The sequence below is a fragment of the Chinchilla lanigera genome, unplaced genomic scaffold (assembly GCF_000276665.1).
Source record: "Chinchilla lanigera isolate Chin_1 unplaced genomic scaffold, ChiLan1.0 scaffold00071, whole genome shotgun sequence".
In the NCBI taxonomy this organism is placed as follows: domain Eukaryota; kingdom Metazoa; phylum Chordata; class Mammalia; order Rodentia; family Chinchillidae; genus Chinchilla; species Chinchilla lanigera.
Genome location: NW_004955472.1, coordinates 1,660,179 through 1,687,585, shown reverse-complemented (window position 1 = coordinate 1,687,585; position 27,407 = coordinate 1,660,179). Strand labels below are relative to the sequence as shown.

Here is a 27,407-nt window from a genome sequence, read left to right as displayed (position 1 = left end):
ACACCTGCAATCCCAGAGCTTGGGAGGCTGAGGCAGGAGGATTGTTGGGAGTCTGAGGCTGCCATGGGCTCCACAGTCAGCTCAAGGCCAATCTAAACTACGTAGTGAGACCCTGTCTCAAAAAGCAAAACACAACAATAAACAAAAAGCTTGCTATATGTATGCTATGGTGTGAGATGGAGGTTTAGGTTCTTTACTTTTTTGTTTCTTTTGTATTATAAGGTTGTAGTGCGGTAACTATTATACTCTCTATTTAATATATTATAAAATTATATGTATATCTGTATTTATTTAGAACTATTATAATGTCTAGTCTTTTTGCATTCACCTATGTTTTTCTTTTTAGCTCAATAAATTCCTAGAAGTAGAATTTGATGAGGGGCCCCTGGCATGCAGGCATTACGTTTGGAGGCACACTGCCGACTGTCTTTCCAGAGAGGCTGTGGCAGGGTACACTCCCACCAGCTGGGTGTGGGGAGTCCTCCAGTTTTGAAGTCAGAGTGATTAGTTCTTTTTTTGGTTTTTCTCTGGTACCGGGAACTGAACTCACGACCTTGCGCTTGCTAGGCAGGTGCTTTTGCCGCTGAGCTAAATCCCCAGCCCCTAGAGTGATTAGTTCTAAGGCCAGCTAACTGTATGACCTTTGGCAAGATACCTTTCTTGTTACTCCCTTCCTTCCGTGGGTATAATATTATCTACTTTGTAAGCTGTGTTAGGGTGAAGTAAAATAATGCATGTAAAATGCTCTCTAGCAAGCCTGGCGTATACAACAAATGATAGCGGGGCTTTTGTTTCTGTGCTTCCTGCTCCTCGTTTTGTTTCCCTCTAGTCTAAAGCGTTTATGAGCACTTACTATGTCTCTTCCCCTTACACACACCATCTCACTTAATCCTTGCAAGGACAAATGCATTAGTCCCAATTCCCCACCACCAAAAACAAAGACAGAAACCCTTGGGATGCCAGCTAACCTGAGCCTTACTAATCAATAGCAAGCCATTGCTGTCTTAGTGGGCCTGAGCTTCCCAAGGAAACCTGGAAGCTCATTTCCAGGGCTCTGCCTTTAGTGACTAAATCACAGAGACATGCTCTTCTCTCCCTCTCAGCTCTTTCTACTGGGGTCTTAGTCAGAACATGGTCTACCCTCAGGATACTGTAGATCAGGCCATCCGAATAGTGGAGCCTTCTTTACAACAAGACACTATATTACAACCTGGAGGATACAAAGGGTCCGTGAAAACAAGACTGGGAGGCCCCAGTGCACCCTGGAACACTCAGGAGTCCAGATTGAGTTCAGCTCCCTGTGTCCTTCCACAGCCTGGCCCAAAAGCAGGAACTAGATTATGGCTTCTTGGCCCTTTACCCAAAATACCGATTTACAGTTGAAATTAACCAGGACCTAGCGACAACTCTCTGAAATGCCGAAAGGGGGCAGTGTAGTGTTATGATTAAAAGAAAGGGCTGTGCTAACACACAGGGGCTTGAAACGGCTTCGCCACTTACCAGCTGTGCCACCTGGGGCCTAGCTGTCCCTCTCTTTAGACTGAGGGTCTACTTTACAGAGCTGCAAGAATTAAACGAGGCGCTGTGCGTCGGTGGCGGACAGCACACACCCAGCAGGGTGCACGGCTGAACATGACAGCGAAATGGGGCTGCCAAGTAAAGAAGGTGCGAAAAGGGAATTTGTTCAGGTCAGTAACTATTAATTAACTTGACAGGTATCTAATGAATGTCTTCTAGGTGACACTACCTCGCAAAGCACCCGACATTCAACAGGAAGTAAAAACGGATGTGGTCTCTGCTTCATGGAACAGCATTCGGAAGGACTCATGTTTTAACTTTTTAAAACATTCTGTGGTGCTGGGACTCAAACCTAGGGCCTCACGCATGCTAGGCAGCACTCTTCCCCCGAACCACACCCACAGCCCAAGGACCACTTAATAGAACAGCTGCTCCCACACACGTGCAGCTGGAAAGTGGGCTAAGGAGAAGCCCACTGACCAAGGCCGGGGACTGAGGGAATGACTGGCAAATGAAGGAATGAAAGATGAGTAGATGCCAACCTAAACAAGGCAGCAGGCACCCAGAAAGCATCCCGGGCAGCAAGAACCTCACATGCAAAGGCCCCAAAGCAGAAGGAGGGGGGACACCGGAGAAGTGGAGGAAAGCAGTATGGTTAATTATGAGGTCAGCCGGAGGACCGGGCAGGGGGCAGACTACACAAGCCTTGCAGGTCATCTGAGCTTTTATAGTAAGACTCAATGGAAGCTGTTGACGTATAGGGCTATTCTGGGCATTCTGGCTGCTTGGCAACACTTTCCTCTTACACCTCTTGTCACTGGATGAATAGAATAAGGCTTCATATAATTCCTGTAGTGACCATGCAGGAGAGGGAAGACCAGCCAAGAGAACGAAGCAAAAAGGTAATCTGCAACAGGTCCCTTCCTGAAACCGAATGAGGCCCTCTGGAGGCCACTGCCCCAGAAAGAGCTAGACACAGGGAGGAATGTTAGTGGAGCAGCCAAGATTGAGGGGTTCATCCTACACAATCGGGCCTCTGAATCTATGGGTTCCACACCCATGGACTCAACTAACCTCGGATTGAAAATGTCCAGGAAAAAATTGCATCTGTACTGAACACCGTACAGGTTTTTTCCCTTGTCATTATTCTCTAAACAGTAACCACAACTATTTACATGGCATTTACATTGTAAATGTAGAAATGATTTAAAGTATATAGGAAGATGTGTATATATTATATGCAAGTACTAAGCTATTTTATCTAAAGGACTTGAATATCCACAGATTTTTACACTGGCAGGGCTCCTGAAGCCCATCCCCCACGGTTCTGAGGGATGACTGCAGGGGTCATGACGAGTGATCAGCTGTCACTACAGAGCCCCTAATTTTTTTTTTTTTTTTGGTTTTTTTTCCGGTACCAGGGATCGAACTCACGACCTTGCGCTTGCTGGGCAGGCGCTGTGCCACTGAGCTAAATCCCCAGCCCCTGCCCCTAATGTTTTGGTTGCTGATAGCCAACCCCAAGCTAGCCTTCGCCCCTCTGACTTCCTGCCCCGTCAGAGGCTCTGCTGTGTTGGACGTAGTGACCTAGGGACTAATACCTCTCAGGCTTGATGGTGGAGCTGCAGGTCTCACGTGGGCAGGGGCAAGGTCTGGGGGTGGATACAAGTTTGTGAGACGCAGCTCCCTCTTCTGTGGGCTTCTGCTTAACTGCCTTGCAGCACCTGTGCTTCGGGCGCTGTGCTCGTCTGAGACACACAAACGCAGCGCTCATGGTCTCTACAGCCTGGCCTCAGAGAAGAGGAACCGGCAGCACAGGGGTGTCAAGTACCAGAAGGGGTGTCTATATTCCAGCCCTCATAGATTTTGTTTTTAACTTGGCAAGGGAAGAGAAAAGGACCTAAAGTGCTAGAGCCGCCCATCCCACTCTTCCCCAGCCTCTCCCAGCCTGCAACCCGGCTAAACAGGAAACCAGGCTTGGGTCTCTGCCAGAGAACTGGCTGAGGCAGGAAGCTCAGGAAACAAGTAGGAAAGAGCCTCCTCAGCACAGAAGAAAGCTGCTCAGAAATCCCTGCGCAGGCAAAACAAACTCGCCCCCTGCTGGGCGCTCTCCCAGAGGAGGAAAAGGGTGTCTCCACCCGCTAGTGGGGGTCCAGCAAGGCCCTAGCAGGACCCACAGACAGGGGCCCCAGAACATGTGAGGGAAGATACTGCATCTCAGGGAGAGCAGACTCCAGGCTGGCCCTCCCCGGAAGGAAGTGCAGGTCACCAGTGAAGCATGGTGGCGTGCACAGGTCAGCAGACACTATCAGGCCATTTTGGGTTGATAAGGAAGAAGATGATGGTACAGGGTAGAAGCAGTGGTTAAAAAAAAAAGTATGGGCCAGGGACACAGCTCAGTGGCACAGCGGCTGCCTGGCAAGTGCGAGGTCGTGAGTTCAATTCTTGGTACCACACACACACACACACACACACACACACGTAGACCTAAAGGAGAGGGGGCCAATGAAAGCAAAAATTAGCAGGGGTTTTTTGCTATACAAATATGAAGGATGCTCAATGAAACAATGGGCCAGGATGATGACCATCAAAGACTGTCTAAATCATTAGGTAAACGTTGAAGGGGAGCCTCTATAATGGGGTCCATAATCAGGCTTACTACACCAGGTATGGTGGTGCACACTTATTTACCAGCACTTGGGAGCCTGAAGCAGGAGGATCACTGCAAATCTTCGAGTTCGAGGCCAGCCTGGACAACACATTGAGTTCCAGACCACCCTGAGCTACATAATGAGACCCTGCCTAAAAAAAACCCAAACCCTCTCCCCAAAAATCTGAACATCACAAAAAGTAGAAAATATATGTCATGTGCCTCTTCATGTAAATGAAGTACATATCACACCCCAGAAGCTTGCTGGGAAGTACAGAGCATTGTCCACAACCATTCTTCATAAAAAGTTGAATCCAGCCGGGCATGGTGGCGCACGCCTGTAATCCCAGCACTTGGGAGGTGGAGGCAGGAGGATCGTCTTGAGTTTGAGACCAGCCTGAGCTACAAAGTGAGCTCAAGGCCAGCATGAACTACATAGCGAGACCCTGTCTCAAAAAGACCAAAACAAAACAAACAACAACAACAACAACAACAAAACCCTCAGACGTAACTATTAATTTGCAGAAGTGTAGGAGAAAGGATAGGATTAAAACCATCACAGGTATGCATACAACAAAATCCAGAATGTAGAATACCCTATAGGACAAGCAAATGGGTTTTTGTAGACAAATAAATTGCAAGAATAGTAGTATTATAGGCAGATAAATTAGATAGAAAGTTATTTACAGACTGAACTGTTGAAGAATCAGCAGAAAAAATAGACATCAGAATTGTGGCTGGAGCATGTAGGGCATGGTGGTGCACACCTGTATTCCCAGCACTTGGGAAGCTGAGGCAGAAGGATTGCTGTGAGTTTGAGACCAGCCTGAGGTAAGTTCAAGGCCAACTTATACTACATAGTAAAACCCTGTCTTAAAAAAAAAACAAAATGAAAAAAAAAAGTGTGGCTGGAGGTGCATCTGAAGACCAGGCCTCAAGATAAAAATGCAATGATCAGTCAGTCCTACATGCTACCCCTAAGGGATAAGCAATAACTTGAAGATTGTACTATAATTGATATCAACTGGTTGAATAAAGTCTAGACAGACATCAGTCACCCTGGTGGGTGACCAGAACCTCCTGACTCATCCCTTCATAAAAATGTCTGTTCTTTCCATGTGCCCATGCTATGTGACCGGCTTCCCCACTGCATCAATATTACCTAAGTGGCTGTCCTTGCGGTCTTATCAGTTGACCATAGTTTTGACCCACATAGTACCCACCTCATGATTTTGCTCTGTAAAATGCTCTGAGAAGTGCCTTTCAGGAGCTTTCGCTCAATAGATGTTTCCTACTCTTAACTTCCATTGTTTCTTAGAATTCTTCCATTTTGGGGAACACGAACTCAGCGTATCTGACGTCTAGCAGGTTAGGGGTTACATTTTCTCCGTCTATATCAGTAGTAGGAACTACAGATTAAACAGAACATCTCAACCAAAGGCAACGTGAGGGCCAACTCAAACAAACCAAGTAAAACTCTTATGATGTTAAGAAACTGTTGGTTTTAGGTATGATATTGGTGTTGTGATTGTGTGAAATATGACCATTTTTAGAGAAACATTTTATGATGTTATAGAAATAATAATTCAGAATAACTCAATGGAGAAGATATGGATGAAACAAGATAGTCTTGTGTTGGTAACCATTGAAGTTGGGTAATGATTACTAGTGGGTTCATTTCAGCTTTTTCTCTACTTTGTACATGTTTGTAAATGTCCAGGAAAAAAATGTAGAAAAAAATGGAAAAAAGTCAACAGTTAGAGAAGGAACTACTTCCTTCTCTAACTTCCTTGAGTCTTGAAAGTCGGCCTTTGGGAACTGAAACAGCGGCGGGACACCTCCCTTATCATTAGTAGTGGGCTTTCCAGCAAGGCCCCGCTGTGCCTCCAGGGCTCTGACACGGGCATGGCAGGGGTGCTCTGCAGCTCCCCCTGCTCCGGTCTGCTCGGTGGGAAGCCCTCCGGCACTCAGCTGGAACCCAGGGCACCTCTGTTTCTAGCCTGGCCTCACCTCAGCCCTGTCAAGGAGACTAAAGACTCTTTCATTTGATAAATAAAACATCTCCTCACCTTCTCCCACAAAAGTTCCCTTGGGAACCACGGATGGAAAAAACTGAAATCACCAGCCCCGCATCACTGTCAACACTAGAGCAGAAGTGATACAGTAACTTGCAGTTCATTTGCACATGCACGATCTTATTTATTTTATAAACAGTCTGGAAGAGGTTAAGAGGCTGGCTAAGAGTCATACAGAAGTGGCAGCTAGGGTACCCAGTTGATCCCCTACCACTGCTGGGCCCCGCTCCTGCCCGAGGCCTGTGTCTCTCACTGACTCATCCAGGTCTTCCCAACCTTCAAGGGTCCTCAGTCCAGTTCCTCTCAGGGCGCTTCCTGAAACTACTGCATCAGCCTCCAGCAAATGAAGGCTGTAAACCACGAGATTCCATCTAGTGACAGAGAAGCTGATGATGGTCAGACCTTGGTTCCCGACTGGTTATCTCTGGTGCCCCAGTTACTACTTTAAATACCATCCTCCAACTTGGTCTCCCTACCTGTCTTCACATAATTCTCTTCCTCTTCTCCAACCCCTAGCCACTACCATTTCCCCACATTATCTTCCTGCTTGGCCTTTCCTAAGTCTACAATCTCCTCTAAGCCAGGGCTGGAAGCAGCAGTCCAGCTGAGAGCAGAGAGAACTTTCTGAAAGCTAAAATCTTCAGAGAATGAATAGCATTGGAATTTACGGAGACCTCTCTCACTAACTGCTGCAACCTGAACGTCAGTGTGGGTTTCCCACCAGAGGCAAGGCTGCCCTCAGGCAAAGTGGCCCCTTGCATTTGGTTTTTGTATTAAGGAGAAAGTGAACCTCCCCTATCTGATATGCCTGACTACACTAGACTAGACTGGCCTGGACTAGTGAAAAGGGCTTTCCAACTGGCTCTCTTCCCGACCTTCTTCAAGAGCTTACGGTACTCTTTCCATTTCTAGGAGGATGTGTGCAACTGATACAGCATTGGAAGACCCAGGTAAGAGCTCTTCATCGGCATAGCTGTTTTTTGCTTATTAAATATTAATGATCACAACTCTATTAATAGCTTTTCCAGAACTATCGAAGCTGGCAGCACACATGTGAACTCTGCTACTGAAGAGAGAAGGGTTGTGTCCCTCACTTCTGAAAACTTACCTGTTACTGCAAAGAGAAGAACGGAGAAAGGCTAATTTGGAAGGGAGTCAGACTACCAGCTCGGGGGGGAGCCTGAGTGGAAAGCAAGCAGCTACTCACTGTTCGTCAGAGCACTCAAAGTCCTTCTCACCCTGTGGTCTGAGCTCAAACATCACTTTCTCCTAGGAGCTTTACCTGACACCCTCAGTCTAATGTGGGAGGGGAATGTATTACTCTCTCGCACATGCTACCTTGTTCTGATCTTTTCTATCCCTCTCCACAATTTGTAATTGCAATTTTGTGTGGGTTGTTTGTTTAGTGTCTGTCTCTCCTCTGGGATTGCCAGCTCATAAAAGTAGGGGATAATATTTGCTTTGTTCATTATTTTATTCCCGGTATCTCTCTGGTACAGTGTCTTTCATACAGCAGATATCAAAGATATTTTTTGAATAATGAATGAATTCCTCAATCCACTATCCCTCTGAGTCTCCCACATTTCTCAAACTTGTACTCTACTCGCTAACTCCCACCGACTCACTCCTCTCTGGGTCTCTACTGTCTCCTTCCTAGAATCACTCCCCAAGCCCTTTCCACCCTCACTCGTCCTTAAAGACTAAAGCCAGCCATGTCACTATTCCTGTTCTGTTACCATAAAGTCAGCTCGATTGTTCCGTTTCATGAAAGCAAGTTTCTTCTTCCCTGGGTGGTTAGTTCTGAGGAAAGAAGTTACCTGCCAAGATCAAACGAGAGTTGGGGGTAAGCCTCGCCACACAACACAGCGAAGTAGACACCCTGAGTCAGGAATCACATGTTTTGAGTCATGTGCTGTTTACGCAGGCTTTGCGACTGGTTGAGGGCTCACTAGAACAGCTGGAGAAGGCTTCCTGGAGAAGGTAAAGAAGGCGGTATTGGACAGATCTTTGCCTCTGCGACCAAATACCCGAGCAAACAACTTAGAGGATTTATTTATTTTTGGCTTACAGTTTCCAAGATTTTAGCTCATGATCTGATGGTTCCAAGGCTGAAAAGTCATGGCGGGGGGTTTGGCAGAGGGAAGATGCTCACCTCACAGCATCCAGGAGCACAGCGGGGGGTGGGGGAGAAGATGTTTCATTCTTACCCATCCTTCAGGCTGGGATGAACAATGCACTCCTCAAAGGCCAGCACCCCGTGCCCTACTTCCTATAACAGGGCCCCTCCTCTTCCCTCTTCTCCCCTCCCCTCCCCTCTCCTTCCCTCCTCCCTCCTATCCTGTCCTCTCCTCTCCTCTCCTCCCCTGCCCTCCCCTTCCCTCTAACCTCCTAACAGCCCACTCAGCTAAGCGCTCATCAAAGGATTAATCCATTAATGAGGTTAGTGTTCCCATGACCCAGCCACCGCTCTAGGCCTTACTTCTGAACACATGAAACTTTGGGGGTGCATCTTAGATCTAAGCCATAACAGGGATTATTAGTGATCTCTGAAGGATGGGTAAGAATGAAACAGTCAGAAAAGGAGCTGGGACAAAATTCTTAAGGGGAGAGGAGGACTCAAGATGCCAGTAGATGAGAGAAAGTGAAAGACTCGGCTTGACTTTCCAGAAAGTAACTTCAAGAAAGTTGAAATGAATGGTAGACATAAACAGCTTTGAAAGGCAAAAGGCTGGGGTAGATGCCTCACAGGCCAGAGGAAAACTTAAGCTTGATCAAGAACTGAACTAGGTCCCAAACTGTGCAAGAAATATCGTGGGCCTAGGAGTTAGGGTGTCTGGGGTCTAGTCTACCTCGTGCGACCTCCAGCTGGGGAATAAGCAAGCCTCTCTGCACTTCTGTCCCAGTCTTCTCGTAAGGCGGCTCAGGTGTTTTGGAAACATCTTTTCATTCCCCTTAAAAAGGAATTTAAGATAGGATTAAGACAGTTGCACTTTGCACAAAGACAACGCATGAGAGCCATAGGGCAGGTAAAATGGAGCAGCCCAGGACTCTGTCTCTCGCCGAAGGACAGAAAAGGGCACATGTAAAAGGTGGCATATTTGTGACAGACCATGAATACAGAATGACGGCAATCAGACATTACAGGAAATGAGAAAAGTGCTGCTTGTGCTAAGTGCCAGAGCAGATTTTCTAGAACATGCTTATATTGCCCAACCAGAGAGTCATGTTCACTGCTGGAATATTAGTCCTAGCTCCCGCTTCTTAAAGAGCAGGGCATGGTCAAAGAGCAATGAGTCTTCCAGGCGTCCTGGCCTCTGGCCTAGCAGCAAGAACTGCTACTCAGGGCACATGGGGTGGGGGCTCCTACTCGCACCCACTGGCCCTGGGACCTCCTGGGATGCTCTAGGCACCCTCCTCCTTCCTAGAGTGCTGGAAGTATTAGTATGTGCCACCACACACCCAGAAGAATTCTATTTTATGAATGTACCATAATTAATCTTATATTATCCAAAATTTAGATTTATAAAATTTTCTAATATAATAATTCTTGTACTTATACTTTTGTATACATATTTAGTTTCATATGATAAATTTCTAGACATAAAACTGTTGAAAGGATATGAACATTTTCATATCATATGTCCCAAGTCTATAACAATATCTATAGCTATTAAATGCGATCATGAAATCTCAACTGACAATATAAAAGTATGATATCAGTACTGTGGGTCGTAGCAGTCCCACAGTTGCCTCTGCTGGTCAGATCACGTGCAGAGGTCTGTGTCCAGCTTCCAGGGTAAACAATATTGAAAGGGCTCGCTAGGCTAGCTAGGATGACTGGGGAGTTGGAAACAAGTCTCCCGGGAAATGGCAGAAGGAAAAGACAAAGGCTCTGTAGCCTGGCGAGGGGAGTGGGGAGACTGCTGTGGCTGTCTGCTTAGGGCCTTGCACCTCTCGTACCTGCTGCCTTAAGGACTCTTTGGGTAGCCTACTCCATTTGGGTTTGGTCAAGGGCAAATAGTTTCATTTTAAGCACGGCCAACCATTCATATGACATTCATGAGATCTCTTCCTGAATCTGCCTCCTCCTCCCTCTTATCTACTCCGCAGAGTCAAGATTATTCCTCTCACCTGGCCCGTCTGTTACCAAAGCATTATTAACTTTATATGAATTCAGCCTGCAGCAACTAATGCTGAAGGTCAGGTTAGGAAGATCAAGTTAGGGAAGGTCAATTTTTTCCACTCATTTCTTGAAGAGCCATATCATAAGATTCCAGTCCCTCAGTGAGACACTGAGCTGGCTAACATCCTCCGGAGTCTCCCTCTCCTGTATTCTTTGCCCAGGATAACTATTACACTTCAGGGCTGCCAGAATGACAAGCAGAACACTAGAACTGTTATTTGCCCTGCTAAGGACTGACACACCTGGAAAATCAACCATGTTGCTTTCTCCTGAAACCAGGACTCTGTCTCAAAATCCGCCTTAGCACAATGTTCCAGGTAGCCACTACTACTAAATGGGTGTTAGCATAGGGAGGAAACCTGCCGATTATCCACCCTGTCTGTTGCCTGTGGAGTAGGAAAGTAAAATGATTATGTAGGAGTATCTTGGGCTATTATAAGTAGTAGCCATGCTTCATGATGCTTTGGATGAAGTACTAAGATGTCCTCTAAGCTGGGAGTCTGTTCCAATTCAGGTAGTAGTCTTCCTGAAAAAATTATTCGGACTATAATCTTTATTTTCTCTACTGCTTGGGAGAATACAACAGGAGAGGGTGCACCCCACAGGTAAAAAGAGAAGCAGGGAGCCACACCAGGATTAAGAGTAAAATAAAAAATGGTTAATGTATGAAATATAGGAACTATAACTCAAAAAAGCTGTCAAAAAAGAAAAAAGAAAGCGGGGATATGAGGAAGTAAAATTCCTTTACAAATATCACAGAAAAACAAGACATTTGCATTCACTTTGTTTCTGCACCTGACTAACGTTTACTAAGCATTTCATCTGGCCAGGCACGGCAGCCCACGCCTGTAATCCCAGAACTTGGGAGGCTGAGGCAGGAGGATTGCCATGTGTTTGAGGCCAGTCTGAACGACACAGGGAGACCCTATATAAAAAAAAAAAAATTCTAAGACAGCACCATCCCATTTAAAGACTAATATAGCCAAAATGGTGTGGGTTATAGAGGCCAAAAAGAATAGGGAAGAATGTAAATCTAGCCAGGGTCAGAACACGGAGTCACTTCTAAGGCGGAGTTTTGCAAAGGATATTCCATGTAGTGCATGGGTTCTGTAAGTTGGTAGATGTAACACAAAGAAGGAAGTTCTGTAGTTAAGCTTGGGAAGCCTTAAGTTAAACACAGCTGGAAAGTACACAGGACTTCTCAGGGACTTTAAAATGCTAGTGGACACTGTGGCAGGATAGAATATACAGAGCTCCCAAAGCAATTTGCCGACTAAGCCCCTCCCAGCCACAAGAAGGAACAATATTACTAACCATACATATGTTATAGGAATTGCAGATCCAAGCCGATGGGAGGCTAGGGAGCTTCAGCTCCTTTATAAGGATAAAATTAATGGACCGGGCATGCGGCTCAGCAGTGGAGCTCTTGGCTAGCACGTGCAATCCCTAGGTTCGAGTCCCAGCCCAGGGCGGGGGGGAAAGTAAAGTTAATATGGGAACTACCAGTCATTTAAAACTTACATAGAATTATATTTAAGTTAACTGCATAGTAAACTATATATGGTTCTCACTCTACAGTGTGGGGGTGGTTAATGCAGTAAATTTTAAAGTGCTCTTTTAAGTATTATTCTACATAGATAGAGTAGAATCTCTTTATCACAGTCAAGAGTCTAGTGGCCAAACCACTAGAGTCTAGACAAAACCAGGCAAGGGTTTTCTGCCTATGTGTGGCCTCCTGTCATTCTTACACTGCTCGGGCCTAGCGTGGTCATTCAGAGACCATCCTTCATGGCCATCAGCCCTCTTGTGCTTGTGCTCACACCTACATACATCACCTTACCAAACAAACTTAACATTGTCCCTCAACAATCATACCCATCTAATCTTCAGCTTGACATCACAAGAACATATTCGAGGAACTAACTCCCAAGAATGTAGCCCAGGAAGAAACTCCTCTGGGCTGTGTCTGTTCAGATTCTCTGGGCCTGTCCGAGAGAACCTTCCCATTCTAGAGTTCTTCCCGGCAGCCCAGAGTTAACTCAGCTGCGCCACAGTAAGGCCTTTGGGTCATGTGCCAGTTTCTTTCTTTTGTGTTTGTTTTATCATGTGCCAATTTCTGAACTCTAGAGAAAAGCGAGATTCAGAGCTGGTCCTGTCTCTGCTTCCTTCCTTCCTTCCTCCCAACCCAAAAGCCACATTCTCACCAGTCTCCTTAGGAAACAATGGCTTGGCACCCAGATGAGCCATTCCTCTTGGTTCCTTCAACTAGAACCTCTGGGTACCTGCCTTAGCCTACCCTCCTCTTCCCACAGCCTCTGGGGTCACCTATACCACTTTCCCATTGCCTACTGGAAGATATAAAGTGGCTAAGCCCAAGAAGCGGTTTCCATGTTCCCTTTCCAGACACAAAGCTCCATCTGCCCTTTCAAAGAGAAGGAAAGGTCCCAAAGGCCAGTCAGGTTCCAGAGCAGAAGTCTCTATTTTCCATTTCCGCTCACTCTGGGATACAGTCAGGAGCAGCAGAGCGACTCAGCCTGTGCCCAGCTAACCGGGAAGCACCCGCGGCGGCCAGAGATCTCAGCCCACGGGCCTGCGTGGCACCTCGGCGGGAAGAAGCAGCTCCTGGCCTTCCAGCTCAAGCACAGCTTTCAGGCAGTCTCAGAAAAGGAAAATATGTGTCCTTGTCCATTCTGACCTTTGCAAGTAATGCCAGAATACACACATCTATTCTACAAGAATCAGTGAAAAGGCCCAGAAATAAAACCATAGATTTGACTGAAAAGATGGCAAAAGGCCAGCCAGGCAGGCCAGGAACTGCGACATTAGAAGGATTTTATTTTTCCTTCACCGAAGTGTTGCTTAAAGAAAAAAACCAAGTCAACACTAACCCACTATGGCTCCTTGCTACCGCTACTTTTGCATTCTCTAGAGAAGGCAGCAGGGGGAAAGGATTCACTGACAGGTGAGCACATTTCTCAGCAGCCCTTTGGAGGCTGCGGCGCCAGTGCTGCTCTTACCTTTGGCTTTCTAGGACCTCTGGGTTCTTCATAACCCTAAGCATGTAGCGTTAGCAGTAGAGCAGAGAAAAAGATTGCTTCTCTGTTACAAGCAGTCTCTTCAGCCAAGAAGTACATGGGCCTCTAAATTTCCTGAGGTGGCGACAGTCCCTTCCTTCATCCCGCGGCCCTGCCAGCAATCTGGGAGTCGTCCCTTACTCCCTGTCCCTCCACCTCACCTCAAATGCAGGAGCCGCCTCCACACCTTGTTAGTGTCTGCGTCTCTGCGCTTTCTCTCTGCCTCTGCCTGAGTACAGGCTGCAGCATCCTTTGCCAGGATTATCACACCTCCCTCTGTATCACTCTTCCCATCTCCCATCTCACTTTTCCCAACCCCTCCTTCACCACGGGAGTGATAACTCGCACTCAGGTTTAATCGTGTTACTCCCTTAGTAACCTTTAATTCAGTCCAGATGCATGTTTTTGTTTCTTCCTCCGTGCCCTTGCTCTAGAATTCTTGCCCTCAACTCATCTTGCTGGTCTGCCAGGTCGCAGTCTTCTCCCAGGAGCCAGTTCAGCACTGCCTCCCTGTGAAGCCCTCCCTAAGCACTCGGTGAGAGACCCGGTTCTCACTTCTCTTGTAGTGCTTGCTGCACTCCCTCAGTGTGTCCTGGACTGTGTGCTCCAGGAGCAAGATTCTGCACTACTGAGCTCAGCGTCAATCTAGAGAGAGCTGGTTCTTACTGGATAAAGAGACAAGTGGTAAGGGGCTGAGAGCCCGAGCAAACCTGATCCTCTGTTCACAACAAAGGAAGATCTGCCAAGCAGTTCTTTCCCCAGGAGCCTGACAAATACTGCTGGGTCAGGAGCCACATGCAGCCACTAGGAGAACCCACCACTAGACTGAAAAGTCACCTGACTGTAAGGAACAACTTAACGGTGCCTAAATCATAGAACACAAGTGGGTCAGTTTTCACAGTGGCTATTTTCTGTCTCTATGATGCTTTCTCTGCCACTTTGAGGAGCCACCGTGGCTCACTCAATGGACTAACAACCTAACTATCCCTGTCCCTCAACAGCAGAAGGCAGTAGTGGTCTGAAACGCCTTTCCAGGCTCCCGTAGTCAAAGGGCAGGGCCTTAGTATTCCCCTTCTCCTCCCAAGGGAGGTCCCAGTCTTCCTCAAGAAAATGCTCCATGATCTCCACTATGTTCTGACACGTATCTAAAAACCTTCCTCTCACCATTTGAGCCCATTCTTCTCCTGACTACTGCAGAGATTTAACTTGTTTCTGTAACCTTGAAGCCCTGGGAACTGAGTAGATACACAGCAAGTACTCAGGAACTAAACAAGGAGTTAACAGATAATCTAGTTCAGTGAGGCTAGATTAGCATTTCTCTCCGGCATTCAGAGACCCTCTCTGTTGCCTTATGCCATTCTTCAAGTATCTTTGGCCTATGAGAACACAGGAGGCAGGGTGTTGCCCAACACAATTAAGTGCTTAAAATCTCCATTTGTTTTTCTTGTAGCAAATCTCTTTCTTCCCAACCACAGCCAAAGACACAGATTGTGCAGCTGCACCAGCCTGTTCAGCAGACTAGAGTGCCAGAGAGCCTCTGCCTGCTCCTCATGCAAACGGTCGCCCAAAGTCAACCCAACTGCTCAGCAGACAGCCTTGAGCAGCTGGGAGTTTCCCTCAGTCAGTAAGGTGAATGACATATAAAGCAGGCCACTGCAAAATTTCTCGGGGAGCATCTGTTCTCAGACACACTCAAGACTGCCTAAGAGTGGAGCCTAGGGAACAGGTTGCCAAGAGCTCTCATTTTTTTCCACAAGGAGACAGGAAGAGACCCAGGGGAACCCAGGGGTAGGCCCAGGCTTGGTTCAGCTGCTGAGACACCGCCAGGCCAATTAAATAACTGATGTGATGGGGAAGGACGGAAGCCACTCCTTAGAGGCAAACACGCAGCCCTGACAAGGCTCCATACAGCTGTATCAACAGCAGCAGCAACAACAGGGCTGGGATCTCCTCCTCTTCCTCCCACTAGCTGAGAGCTAATGCTTAAATTAGCACCTTGGAAACACCCAGTTGGGCTGGCTGTGCCTTCTCACTCAGCTCCTGCCACTCCCCCAGGCCTCCTTTCCAAGCTGAGTTTCTCTTTCAAGTAAGGGGGAGGAAAAATAAGTTTCTCCCTCCCCACTACAGCTCATCTTTCCAATAAAGAATGGTCTCTGGATTCCTTCCACCACTGTGTGGGGAGCGCTATTCCATGATTGAGCCCAGCTAACAGTCCTCTGTCCACTCAGCTGGGTACTGAGAGGGGTCATGGTCCTGCTTCTCTGGGGCTTGAGGAAGTAGCCTCCATTCTCCCCTCAGGGCAGCTCAGAAGCAGAGAAACTTTCACTAACGTGCTAACTCTGAGCTCCAGGAGGGTGGGCCACGTCCATGTGGCCATGTCCCTAATATCTGGTGTAGTATCTGGAAGAGAGGATGTTCAAGAATTCTTTGGTAAATCAATTTGTTGAGTCAGCGGTGTCAGACTATGTGATTCTTTATGGGGAGAAGGAGGAGCTAATGTTTAAATTTTAAAGGGATAATTTGTCTTCATTTCATAAGTGGAAAAACAGGTCAGGGAAGGAAAGAGATTTCCTAGAGGTCTCTAAAATAAAATAAAATAAAATAAATCATAGCATAGTTCAGGCCTGTTACTCTAGTTTTTATGGTCTGCCCAAATACCCCTAAAGATCCATTCTGCCCTTTGCCTCTACAGTATGTTTCTTGATTCCTTATGGCCCAAATGAATGCTCCTGGGGAAATGCCACTCAAGGTTCTGCTGATCTTAATAAAATACAGGGCATTTAAAAAGTTTGGAGATGTCTCTGGACTACAACCTGGGGACATAAGTCAAGAAGCAGAACAATGTCTATGGGCCTCAAATAGGGATTGACTATATTACTATTTCCACAAAACTTACTCAACCTCAACACAGTGTTGTCTTGCAGATAGAGGGGTACTTTAGCCTTTAAGAAAAGGGTCTAAGATAGATGCAGTGGCACACACCAGTAATCCCAGCAACTCTGGAGGCTGGAGCAGAAGGACTATAAATTTAAAGCCAGCAATTTAGCAATACTCTGTCTCAGAATGAAATAAACAGGGCTGGGATGTAGCTTAGTGATAGAGCCCTTTTCTAGCTCACAAGATACTTACAAATACCTCCTTGCTACAGATTATTTTGCTACTCCATGGCCACACAGACCAGAAGCAGCTCAGAAGTTTTCTACCCACACAAATTGCTATTAAGATTTTCAGGCAAGGCTGGGCGTGGCAGCACATGCCTGTAGTCCAGAGGCTGGGTCAGGAGGATCGCTGTGAGTTCGAGGCCAGCCTGGGCTACATAGTGAGACCGTCTCAAAAACAAAAAACCAAAACCAACCAACCAACCAAACAAACAAAACAACCAATAAACTTCAGGCAATATCAGAGGCAGCAAAGACAAGGGAGAGATCCTTCTGGCCCCAGTCCTCCTTCCCTTTCCTTGAATAGCCACTACCTCCCTTCTCAGCAACCCCAGGTAGGAGACCAGTATTAACTCACTGCTTCATTCTCCAGACTTCCTTGAACCCTTTTACTCACTCTGCTTTGGTTCTTGATTAGAAGCTTGGAATTGGGCAGTCTAGTTTGACAAGTAAAACTGGCTGGATAGATAGAAAACTCATTAAGAAAAGTTATCCTGCCCCAGCCCAAAGTCCTTCAAGTTCATGGGACAAACTTTTCTCAGGGGTTATCTGGCTCCCAAAGAATCCAGTGGTGATATCAGGCAAGGCGAAAGTCCTGCAACATCTCTGTCCTTAGTGTAATATTGTACACTTCCATTAATATTGTACATTTCTGATTTGGCTTCTGGAACTAAATAGTCACAAAAGGGGAAAAAAGCCACTCATCTCCAAATAGGTGGCCACTTATGATTTCACCATCCCCCAAAAGGTGTGGCGTACGGTCATGGTTCCCGGCCGAGGCCCATCTTGGCTACTACAGCGGGCAGGTTACTTGCTTTAAAAAGCCACAAAGCACTGTGTCAGCCAAGGCGCTGCCTGCCCAAGGGTACAACATGTTCCTGGCCACCCTACCTAACACAGAGGGAGGAGTCTTTATAAAAGCCCGGACTTCAGGACTTGGAGAGCTCAGCTCCAGCAGGAAAGGAAGAACACAGTACCCACACCTTCAGACTCGCGGCCTGCCTTGCCTCCTACCAGCTCCCGCTAGCTCGCTAGCTCAGACTACAAGAGGAGAGAGGGTGCGCTGCAGGAGCACAGCCGGAGCGCTCCCTTCCCAGCCCCTCTCTAGACCAGCGAGCGAGGCCTCTGCACTTCCTACCCGGTTGCCAGGCAGAGAAACTAGTCAGGTCGCCCCCACTCACCCACCCCCGGGCCTTAGCAGACCGTACCGTACGGTCTCCTTTAGGCCTGGCCTCCATAGACCCGCGTCACCCTCCCCCTTCCATCCCCTAGGCGCCGGCAGCGATGACATCATTCCTCCCTGACTCGGGGACCGCGGACAGGCGGCAGGATCGGCGCGGAGCAGACTCCGAGCATGTAGGCCTAGGATGACAGGGGCTCCTCTGAAACGGTGGGCACAGGCCGCCCGGCGCAGCCCCACCTCCCTCCAGTGCGTACCCGAGCGCTCCCATCTGCACAATCGCTGCCGCACACCTTCCTTCCCGTCCCCACGCCCTCATCCTGGACTGCCCGCACTCCCCTTCCGAGAGAAACGGAATTCCCGGGTCCTACCCTGACCTCTAGCTCCATCGGTCCCGGCCCCAGCTCGGCGTCCCTGTCCCCGTGCAGGGGACTGGCAGGCAGGCTCCTCCTCTCCCAGAAGCCTATTCCCACCCCTCTCAGCCCGAAGGCGCCCCCGCCCCTCCCCCGCCCCAAGCACCAGAGGCCTTCGGGGCTAACGCCTCCCCTCTCCCCATCCCAGCCCCCGGTGCCTGCGTGCCCGCGGCCCGAGGCGCCCCGCGGTTTCCTCGCCACTCTGTCCGCCTCCACCAGCGGTGCGCACCATTGTGCCGCCCTCCGATCCTTGCTAGGGCGTTCGGCCTCTGCCCACCGTGCCCTCCGCCCTCCTGGGTCCCTTTGGTTGCACCTTGCGCATTCTCCCACGCTTTTCTCGTCCTGCAAGTGCCCCTTCTCGGGTCATGCGTTTTCAGGGCTGATCCCCATGCGAAGGCGCACCTCCGGCACGATCCCCACGGCCTGATTCCCTCCGTCCCTCCCTCCCCTCGGGGGGCGCCCCCTCCCGGCCTCGGCCTGCCCGCCGCCCGCCCCCTCACCAGCGGCTGCATCTCCGAGTGCGCGGTGGGCACCTGGAACCGGTCGATCTCCTCCATCATGGTGCCGGCGAGCGAGCGGGCCAGGGGCCGGGCGCGGCCGGGGACGCCGACTGGACCGCGCGGGACCCCAAGAGCCCGGCGGGTGGTGCAGACTAGGCCGCCCCGGAAGAATCGGGCGGGCAGGCAGCGAGACGGAAGGACCGGTGGGCCGGGGGCGCGAGATTCGCAGTCTGGCCAAGGCCGGCGTGGCTCCGTGGGCTTGCCCTGCGCTATCGCGGCTGTGGCCTGGCGGAGCTGCAGATCTTGCCTCGCCTCCTCCTCCGCCGCCGCCTCCTGTCAGCAGCTCAGCCACTGCGGTGACTCGGCAACTCCACTTCCGGGTCCGGGACACCGCCCGGACACTGCATTATTCATAAGGAGGCGGGGCCCGAGCGCCTCAGCCCCGCCCACAGGCGGAGCGCTGAGAGCGCGCTGGAGCGGTCGGCTTGCCCGAGGGGCGGGGCTCGGCGGCGCAGGCGGGGCCTTCGCCCTCAGGCCCGCCCCTTCTCCGGGCCGCGGGGGCGGGCGGTCGCGGCGCCTGCGCCCTGGCTATCTGTCAGTTGCTGGGTAACCGCGTCCAGGAGGAGCTGATTCTATCCTACACGGGCGCGGGGACCCACAACGACAGCTGTCCCCAGAGCACCCCTGCGACTGGGAAGTGAGTCTGGATTTCCTGTGTGTGGGCCAGGAGAGGGACGAACTTCTCGTCCTCAGGCGAGAGAGCGTTTCACAGGCTTTCTGGGGGTCGAGGTGCTTCCTGCTTCTGCGGAGATGGCTCCGAAACCGCCTCGTAAGCAGGTAAAGCCTAGCCTGACCTCCTGCCTTCTGCTGACATCTCCCGCTGACCCCGGATCGTCCCTGCCTGTGTTTCGCTTTGTTTTTGCGGTACTGGGGACTGAACCGAGGCCTTCGCAGCGAGCTATAACCCCAGTTCTTCCTAAATTTTGAGAAAGGGTCCCTCCAAGTCATGAATTGCCCAGGCTAGGCTCGAACTTTGATCGCCTGCCCGTCTTACAGGTGTGTGCAGTGTCCGGCCTTTCCCTGCAGACCCCTGACTTCCACCCCGGCTCCTGGCCCGTGCGTCTCAAGCCTCTGGCTGCCTGCTCTGCTTTCCTCTCCGCATTTTCCTCTCCGCTGTACTCACTCTGCAGACCCAGCCCGACCAGGCCATGCCCCTTAACACTCCCGCTCCTCCTTCCACCAGTGCCTTCTTCGTTGCGTTCACATCCCATCTGGAAGGAATTACTTCTCCAACCCTCGCTGTCTGCGCAGCACCCGACGAAGTGAGGGTGCAGGCCTGGACCCTTCGGAGCCCTTGCAGTGGGCACAAGAGAACTGTGTAGGAGAGAGAGTAGGTCTGTGCAGGAGTTTGGTTTGGATTTTTTTCTAAGAGATGTGTGGAGAGGGAGAGGTCAGGTAGGGAGGAACAGAGAGGCCTCTTCCCAGCCCTACCCCTCCTCCTTCACATTCATCTTTCCCGTGAGCCTCTGGCTCACCCAGTGACTCATTCAGCTCTGTGAACATTATTATGTCCTTGTTGCCACCTGGCCAGACATCATCCCTTCTCAAGAAACCCAAGAGTCACCCCCTGCTGACCCGCTGAGTGCAGTTCTGCTTTCCTCCCAGCCTCACCCAGGAAAGCAAGGTAGCTGCAGCTGCTTGATGAGCCCTCTGTGGTAATACAGGGTTGACTTGCTCAGTCCTTTAGAAATCCTTTTTCCGAATCCTTTATTATTTGCTGGACATGGTGGCACATGCCTGTAATACTAGCAGGTGGGAGGCTAAGGCAGGAGGACTGCTGAGTGTTGGAGGCCAGCCGGAACTACATAGCAAGATCCTGTCTCAAAAAAACAAAACAAAACAAAAGAAATCCTTTATGATTTACCACTATGAGGCTAATGTACTGTTTCTAGTTCTGTAAAGCAGAACTTCTATTTATTAATTCTTTATTTATTCTAAAATTTCCACACTCATGCTTGGGTGTATTGAGCTTAGGAAATCGTGTCTGTATCCATGCTATTTTTATGGCTTCATGTATTTTGGGTTGGTCTCTTCCATATTAACTGGCTCCTCTGCTTTTACCTGGCCTTCAAGGGAGGAGACTTCCTATATGGCCAAGCCCTAGCTTTACGTTAGGATTGAACTGTTCTGAAGCTTTTGTACTGTTTGGACCTATTGAGCCTTAAAACATACACAAGTAGTCTGTTTGTTTTGCAGTACTGAGACTTTAACCCAGAGAGCACTGAGGTACATGCCTAGCCCTTTTAATTTTTCCAAACTCTGAGACAGGGTCTTACAGAGTTGCCCAGATTGGCCTTGAACTTGCAATCCTCCTGCCTCATCCTTCTAAATTGTTGGGATTACAGGCATGTATGACCGTGGACCACTAGGCAGTTCATTTTTTTAAATGGACATTACTGAGGTCTGGTTACATGCATTTTAGTTCCATGTTTCAAGTTTTTGACAAAGTTATACACTTGTGGACCACCACCACAATCAAGATATAGACGGCTGCTGCTCCAAGAAATTCCCTGGACCTCAACCCAGTCAGTTCTCCTTAGCCCGCAGCCGCAGGTAACCACCGATCTGCTTTCTCTTACCGTAGAGTAACATTTCCTGGCATCTTACAGTTTGAACAAGCTGCGGATGAGTTTCTCTCACCCGTTAGGGGAAGTGTTAGAGACTGCTCACACTGAGAGCGGAGAGGGTTGACGCTCAGAGGAGGGAGACAGACCTGGGTCAACGGGCCCTGCACATGTCAGCACCGTCCTCTAGAGGGAAGGGTTACTGCAGCACAATGTAAGTATTGGTGTGTAGGGTGTAAGAACGGCTCCCTTTCCCTGAGACCATCTTGTCTGTGAAAACCCCATGGATGTCAGCGTTAGGTGGGTGTGGTATGCTGTAGAGATGTTTAAAAAGTTGTGTGCCCCAGAACTCAGCGCAGTGGAGGAGAGAGATCACAGGCGTACAAAGAAAGGGAAATGGGGTCCCTGGGGCTGAAGAGCAGGAAGGGTTCATGGGGAGGCAAATAGGACTCAGATGCCTGTAGCAGTGAGGGAGAGTGGGGATTGGGTTTGTTAGGGGATAGAGAGGAATTAGACTTTTACTTGTTTATGTCATTTCACTGATCAGAACTTTCACAGGCTCCTGTTGCTCTCAGGATAAAGTTCCAACAGTCCGGTTTGCTTGGTATGGCCCACAAGGTCCTGCGTTATCTGGTCAGTGCTACTCATCCTACTTCAGGTCTCACCATTGCTCTGTGAAAATTCCACAATCCTTGTACATCAAAGCACACTTGCTTTCTGCAAAGTGATATCCATACCCTCTCCTTGAGGCTTTTGAAAATGCTGCTATCCTGCCACCTTGTAAAATAGTTTCAATCTGCTGATACCTGCTCTGCTCTACTCTACTGCAAATCTCCCCTTCAACTCTTGTTGATTCTTTGTTGTAGTTTTTTTTTTTTTTTTTTTTTTTTTTTGTCGGGATCTTGCTTGGTAGTTCAGGCTGGTCCTGAACTCACTATGTAGCCCAACCTGGCCTCAGACTCATGGAGATCTTTCTGCCTCAGCTTCCTGAGTGCTGGGATCATAGGTGTGCACCACCATGCCTGGCCTCTTGTTCATTCTCAAGGTCTCAATCTGGCTTTCATGTTCTCCTACAAGAGCTTAAGTCTATTTTCTAGAGGCAGTAGAGTGATAGCCCCACGATACTATCAAGTCTGTCATGGCAAGGATCAGATCTGTCTTGTTCACTCTTAATTCCCTTATACCTAGCACAGTGTCTGGGGTATATTAAGGTCTGAGAAAATGAGTTGAATATGAATTCTGAGTGCATAAGCTATTCTTCAGAAATTTTCATCTGCGTGTGTTTGAGGGAGAGGAAGGAGTGAGCCTGGGATGGGAAGTGATATAAAAGGGCACCTAGTGGGAAGAGATAACAAGAAAAATGCACTAAATTAGCATTTTGTGGGGGAGGCTCATGTTTATATCTGCTTTGGCCATAGGGCTATGAATGATTGAAATTTGAACCACATACATTTAATGGTGACTTAAGAGCTAGGTGTTGGAGACCAAGGGGTTAAAAAATACTCATGATGTACCTATCATTCTCATTCAGTAATTATTTGTGGGGTACCTACTGTGTGCCAGGTATTATTGGCGATATAGCAGGAAACAAAACAGAAATCCCTGCTCTTATGGAGCTTGTCTTTTAGCTGGAGGTGGATTGTCAGTAAATAATAATCAGATGATGAAAGGGGCCCAGGGAGAAAAGTAAATCAGATAAGTGTAGTAAGAAATTCAGGGAAACAGAAGATTATCATTTTAATAAGGTGATCAGAGACATCCTCACAGAGATGTCCTTTGAGCCAAGGCCTTCAGGAAGTGAGAGTGAGGTATGTGACCACCGGAGCGGGGCTGGGTAGCGTCGCAGGGAGATGGCACGGGGTGTGTAAGTTCCTAAGGTGGGAGCCTGCTACACATGTTCTGGATCAGCAGGGAAGGGAGCGGGGAAGTGGCAGGAAATAAGGTTAGAGAGGTGCATCCCTTATCCCGCTGAGTTAACCAAATCACCCATGGCATATTGAATTGGTCATGATGGAGTTCCATGAATTATAACTTGTAATTAAAATGCACGAATGCCAGGCACCATAAACCATGACCAGCTCAAAACATCACTGGTAATGCCCAGTAACAACGTGTCCTTCCTGAAAACTGTGAGAATGCCATCTGGCTGCATGTGTACATGTGCAGGAGGAGTTCTGCAGCACTGCCAAGCATTGCCTGGCAGCTAGACTTCTAAGCAGAAAACCGAATTAGAGTCTTCTGTGAACTCCAGTTAAAAGCTAATTTTAGTTTATGACTAACAAATTTTAGTACCCCTTTATAACTCAGTTGGTTACCATTTAAAAAAAAATCGTCTGGAATTTTGCATCATTTGCCCACAAAAGCTAAAGAAAAGACTGGCATTTGGGATAATTCTGTGGTCTCTCAAGAGGGACCTCTAGGACACTTTTAGAAATATTGATCTAGATCAGTGATGGCGAACATTTCAGAGCTTTCAATGACACAAACAGCCCACTCTGACATGTGTGCCATAGGTTCGCCATCCCTGACCTAGATGAAGGGTTACTAATGTAGGGGTGAGGGACAAGATTGGGTACGAGGCCAAAGAGAGTCTTGGATAATTCAGAAAATTTGAGTTGATTACAGGGCCTGGGATCCTTAGATGAAGGGACAGAAGGTGAGCAGAATCTCAGAGAAGTTGATATGTTTTTGTATGTCCAAAGTAAGACACCCTCACTTTTGTGAGTCTTTATCTCAGTGTCATCCTTACACTTATCTTCTTCAGGCCCCGGGTAGCGTCTTTCTCACATTTGGCTCCTAAATGTTTCTCACGTTGAACCTTTCCTGCTCTCTGACCCAGCCTACAGTCCCTCTCACCCCGAGTATAATAACACTGGCCTTCCCCTCGTCTATGCATGCTCTTTCCAGTCCATCTCTACCCCGCATCAAGGATGATCTTTTCTAACTGCCACTCTGATTATGCCGTCCCCCATTTACAATCCTGAGCGACTTCTCATTGCGCTTGCGATAGGGCCCAGTCTCCCAGGTAGCCCTGCGAGCGCCTGCCTGGACTGAGGGCTGCCTGGGTCTCTTCATTTGTGCCCCTTCGCTCACGATTCCTGTCCTTCAGTTGCATGTGCTGTCCCTGTGTCTGGACCCCCCTTCACACCCTTTCTCACACATGTATTCACCCCTGATTTCAGCCCAAACACCAAGCGCCACAACTGGTTTCAACGTCTCCGGTCCTGTGATTGAAAATAGGTTGAGGTTTCTCTGTTGTATAGTCTCATTGCTCCACGCTTCTTTCTTCCATGGTATGCATCATGGTTTGTAATTACTTACTGATTTGTGTAATTATTTGATTACTGTTTCATTAGATGATGAGCTTCATGAGAGCAGAGCCTATGGATGTTTGGCTTGTGCTGTATTCTCAGCTCCTAACACAGTAGCCGTTATGTCAGAAGCTCTCCAAAGATGACTGATTGTTGAGTGAACGATGGAATGTGGTGGGGGAAGTGGCATAGCGGCTGCTCTGGAAGCACGTGGTGGGATATCCTAGCGTGGATTCTGGGCGAATCAGGGAAGGCTTCTGGGAGGAATACCAGCACGCGTGATTTGGACATAAGAAGAAAAATCCAAAATAGACACTAGGAAGAAGTAAACAGAAGAGTAGGGAAGACAATAAAGAACAATCATGACCCAGAAACCAAAGCAAGAGTGGCCGGTCAGCCACGCTGCGTGCTGCTCAGGAGTCGGTGAAGATAAGCACCAAGACGCGCCGTTAGGTGTCCAAATCGGGAAGCCACTGGGGTCCTCGGAAAGAACCACTTCCGAGATGAAAGCCAGACTGAAGGAGCTGAGGAGGCAGTGAGAACCACATGGGCAAGGCTTGTTTTTGTTTTGTTTTGGTTTGGCTTGGTTTTAAGATGAAAGTAGGACTTGAATGTATTAAATGCTGAGGGGGAAGGATACGGATGAAGAGAGAAGTTGAGAATAAAGGAAAAATTAAATAATGACTAGAACTAAGACCCCAAGGAGGTGGGAATGGATCAGCTGTGGGCAAGAGGAACACTTTGAAACAGAAGAGGAGAGAAAATGGATGCAGATGATGATAATTTTGAGGTTTAGTGGCAGAAAGTTGAGAGAGTTTTCTCTTCTCTTCCCCTAGTAGTGTTATGGAATTCCTTCTGGAAGTGATAACTAGAAAACAAATTTTGCCAATGGCTGTTCATTTTGTTATGATTACAGTCATGCTATTTTCAGAGTTATGGTCTGAGGTTTGTCATGCACAATTATCAGATTACAAAACAGCTGTGAGCATTTGAGGCCAGAACTTGGTCTCCTCCCCCGTGCACTGTGGAGCCTAGCACACTGTTAGTACTGGTACCTGCTAAGTACTTGAATAATAGTGGTAGAGGGCTCTTGTGCCTTATCACCGGGCTTTGCAGCCTGCAAACTGATACTAAAGAGCAATGTTGATTCTCTGCCTCCAGCTGTGAGCAAGTCACATGGAACCGTTCTCTGCCAGCGAGGAATTTGTATGGCATGTTCGGTCCTACCGGTCACTGAGCGCTGACAAAGTTTCATAGCAGAAGCAGAGGACACAGTTGTTGATCGAACTTTAGTTTCATTGCTTTGAGTGTCACAACCTTTTGGAGTCACTGGATTCTAGTTTCTATGATGAGCTTGTGCTCTTCATTTATCATTCTCCTAGATTTGAGAATCCTGGGAGTGGGGACCAACTCCACTTTGTTTGTTTAGCTGTCATCCTAGGACTTGCTTAGTAAATACTGGATGGCTGATTAATGACTGGGTGGATTAGTTGTTAGTGACTAAATGAGTAGTGGGAAGGTATGTACTGCAAAACTCTGAATAACTTTTCTTTCTGGGCCTGCTGAAGAGGCAGTACCTGCCTCCATCTTGGTAAACGCAGCCTAATTCTGTTTATGGTGTAAGAGCCCTTGGTGTTAAGTTTATTTTCCTACATTTTACCCTCATCCATTTTGTCTTTTACTTATTATTTCAAAATGTCATGTATTCAGCCCCAAATTTTGTTTGGGGCAAATTGGAGTATAAAGGGATAAAACAATCTGTGGATCCTTGGATAGACACCTCTTTCTGTGTCTTCATTAATGATTTTGAAATGATTCTCTTTACCCAGAATGTCCAAATCTTCTCTACTCTTCCTGTCCCTAAGGCCCTTATATTCCTCGATTTGCAATAGGACTAAATTCAGATACACCCATTATAAGTTAAAGGAGAAGTAGAGAGGCCATGGGAGATACCGTATTTTATTAGTCCCTATGCCTGTTTCAGAATTAATAGCTTTCCAGGGCCTGGGGATTTAGCTCAGTGGCACAGCGCTTGCCTGGCAGGCGCAAGGTCGTGAGTTCAATTCCTGGTACCGGAAAAAAAGCAAAAAAAAACCCAACAGAAAATAGCTTTCCAAATCCAATTTTAATCCAGGTATCTGCATCCATTTTTTCTCCTCTTCTGTTCAGAGTGTTCCTCTTGCCCACGGCTGATCCATTCCCACCTCCTTGGGGTCTTAGTTCTAGTTATTATTTAATTTTCTCCTTTATTTTCAACTTCTCTCTTCATCCGGTGGTGCATGCCTGTAATCCCAGCATCTCTTGTAAGTCAGTTTAATACACATACCCTACCAACGTCGCACAGCGTGTTACGGAGTATCAGCCATTTACCTTCCAGACCCCATGGCTGCCTAGGTGGGAGCTGTGGCTCACTGCCACTTTCCCCCTTTGGAGAAAGTATCATACCACAAATTGCTAGCCTAGGAAAAGATAGAAATCCGTCTATGGTTTCTACTGAATGCATAACATTTTCACGCCATCAAAAAAGTAAAAAAAAATCATGCTAACACATCATATTTTAGATAAGCTCTTTAAATTGCAGAGAACAGAGGCTTTCTCAAGTTACTTCAACCAAAGTAGGGTGAGAAGAAGAAGTGTTTATGTGGAGGTTTGTAGGTAGGTATATATATATAGATAGCCTAAAGTTGGATTTGGTTTGTTTGGTTTGCTTTTTTTTTTTTT

At 48.0% G+C, this 27,407-nt stretch overlaps 2 protein-coding genes across 19 annotated transcripts in view; one reads left to right on the top strand and one right to left on the bottom strand.

The window, feature by feature from the left end:
- Positions 1 to 19,186, bottom strand: part of Fam219a (family with sequence similarity 219, member A) — a 49,795-nt gene extending 30,609 nt beyond the window's left edge. For 2 of the 18 annotated variants that reach the window (XM_013522975.1, XM_013522976.1), the window contains exon 1: positions 18,752 to 19,164. In XM_013522975.1, coding sequence (XP_013378429.1) covers positions 18,752 to 18,811 — 60 coding nt within the window. In that variant the 5' untranslated portion in view covers positions 18,812 to 19,164. Of the gene's footprint in view, positions 1 to 18,215; positions 18,318 to 18,564; positions 18,683 to 18,751 lie in introns of those variants that run through there. The other 16 variants (XM_013522972.1, XM_005401064.2, XM_013522974.1 and 13 more) reach the window with 16 other exon arrangements.
- A 185-nt stretch (positions 19,187 to 19,371) lies between these two features.
- Dnai1 (dynein, axonemal, intermediate chain 1) overlaps positions 19,372 to 27,407 on the top strand; it is a gene marked incomplete in the record, with an annotated part of 68,950 nt that continues 60,914 nt past the window's right edge. Inside the window, 1 exon segment of the mRNA XM_013522970.1 lies at positions 19,372 to 19,588. Coding sequence (XP_013378424.1) covers positions 19,562 to 19,588 — 27 coding nt within the window.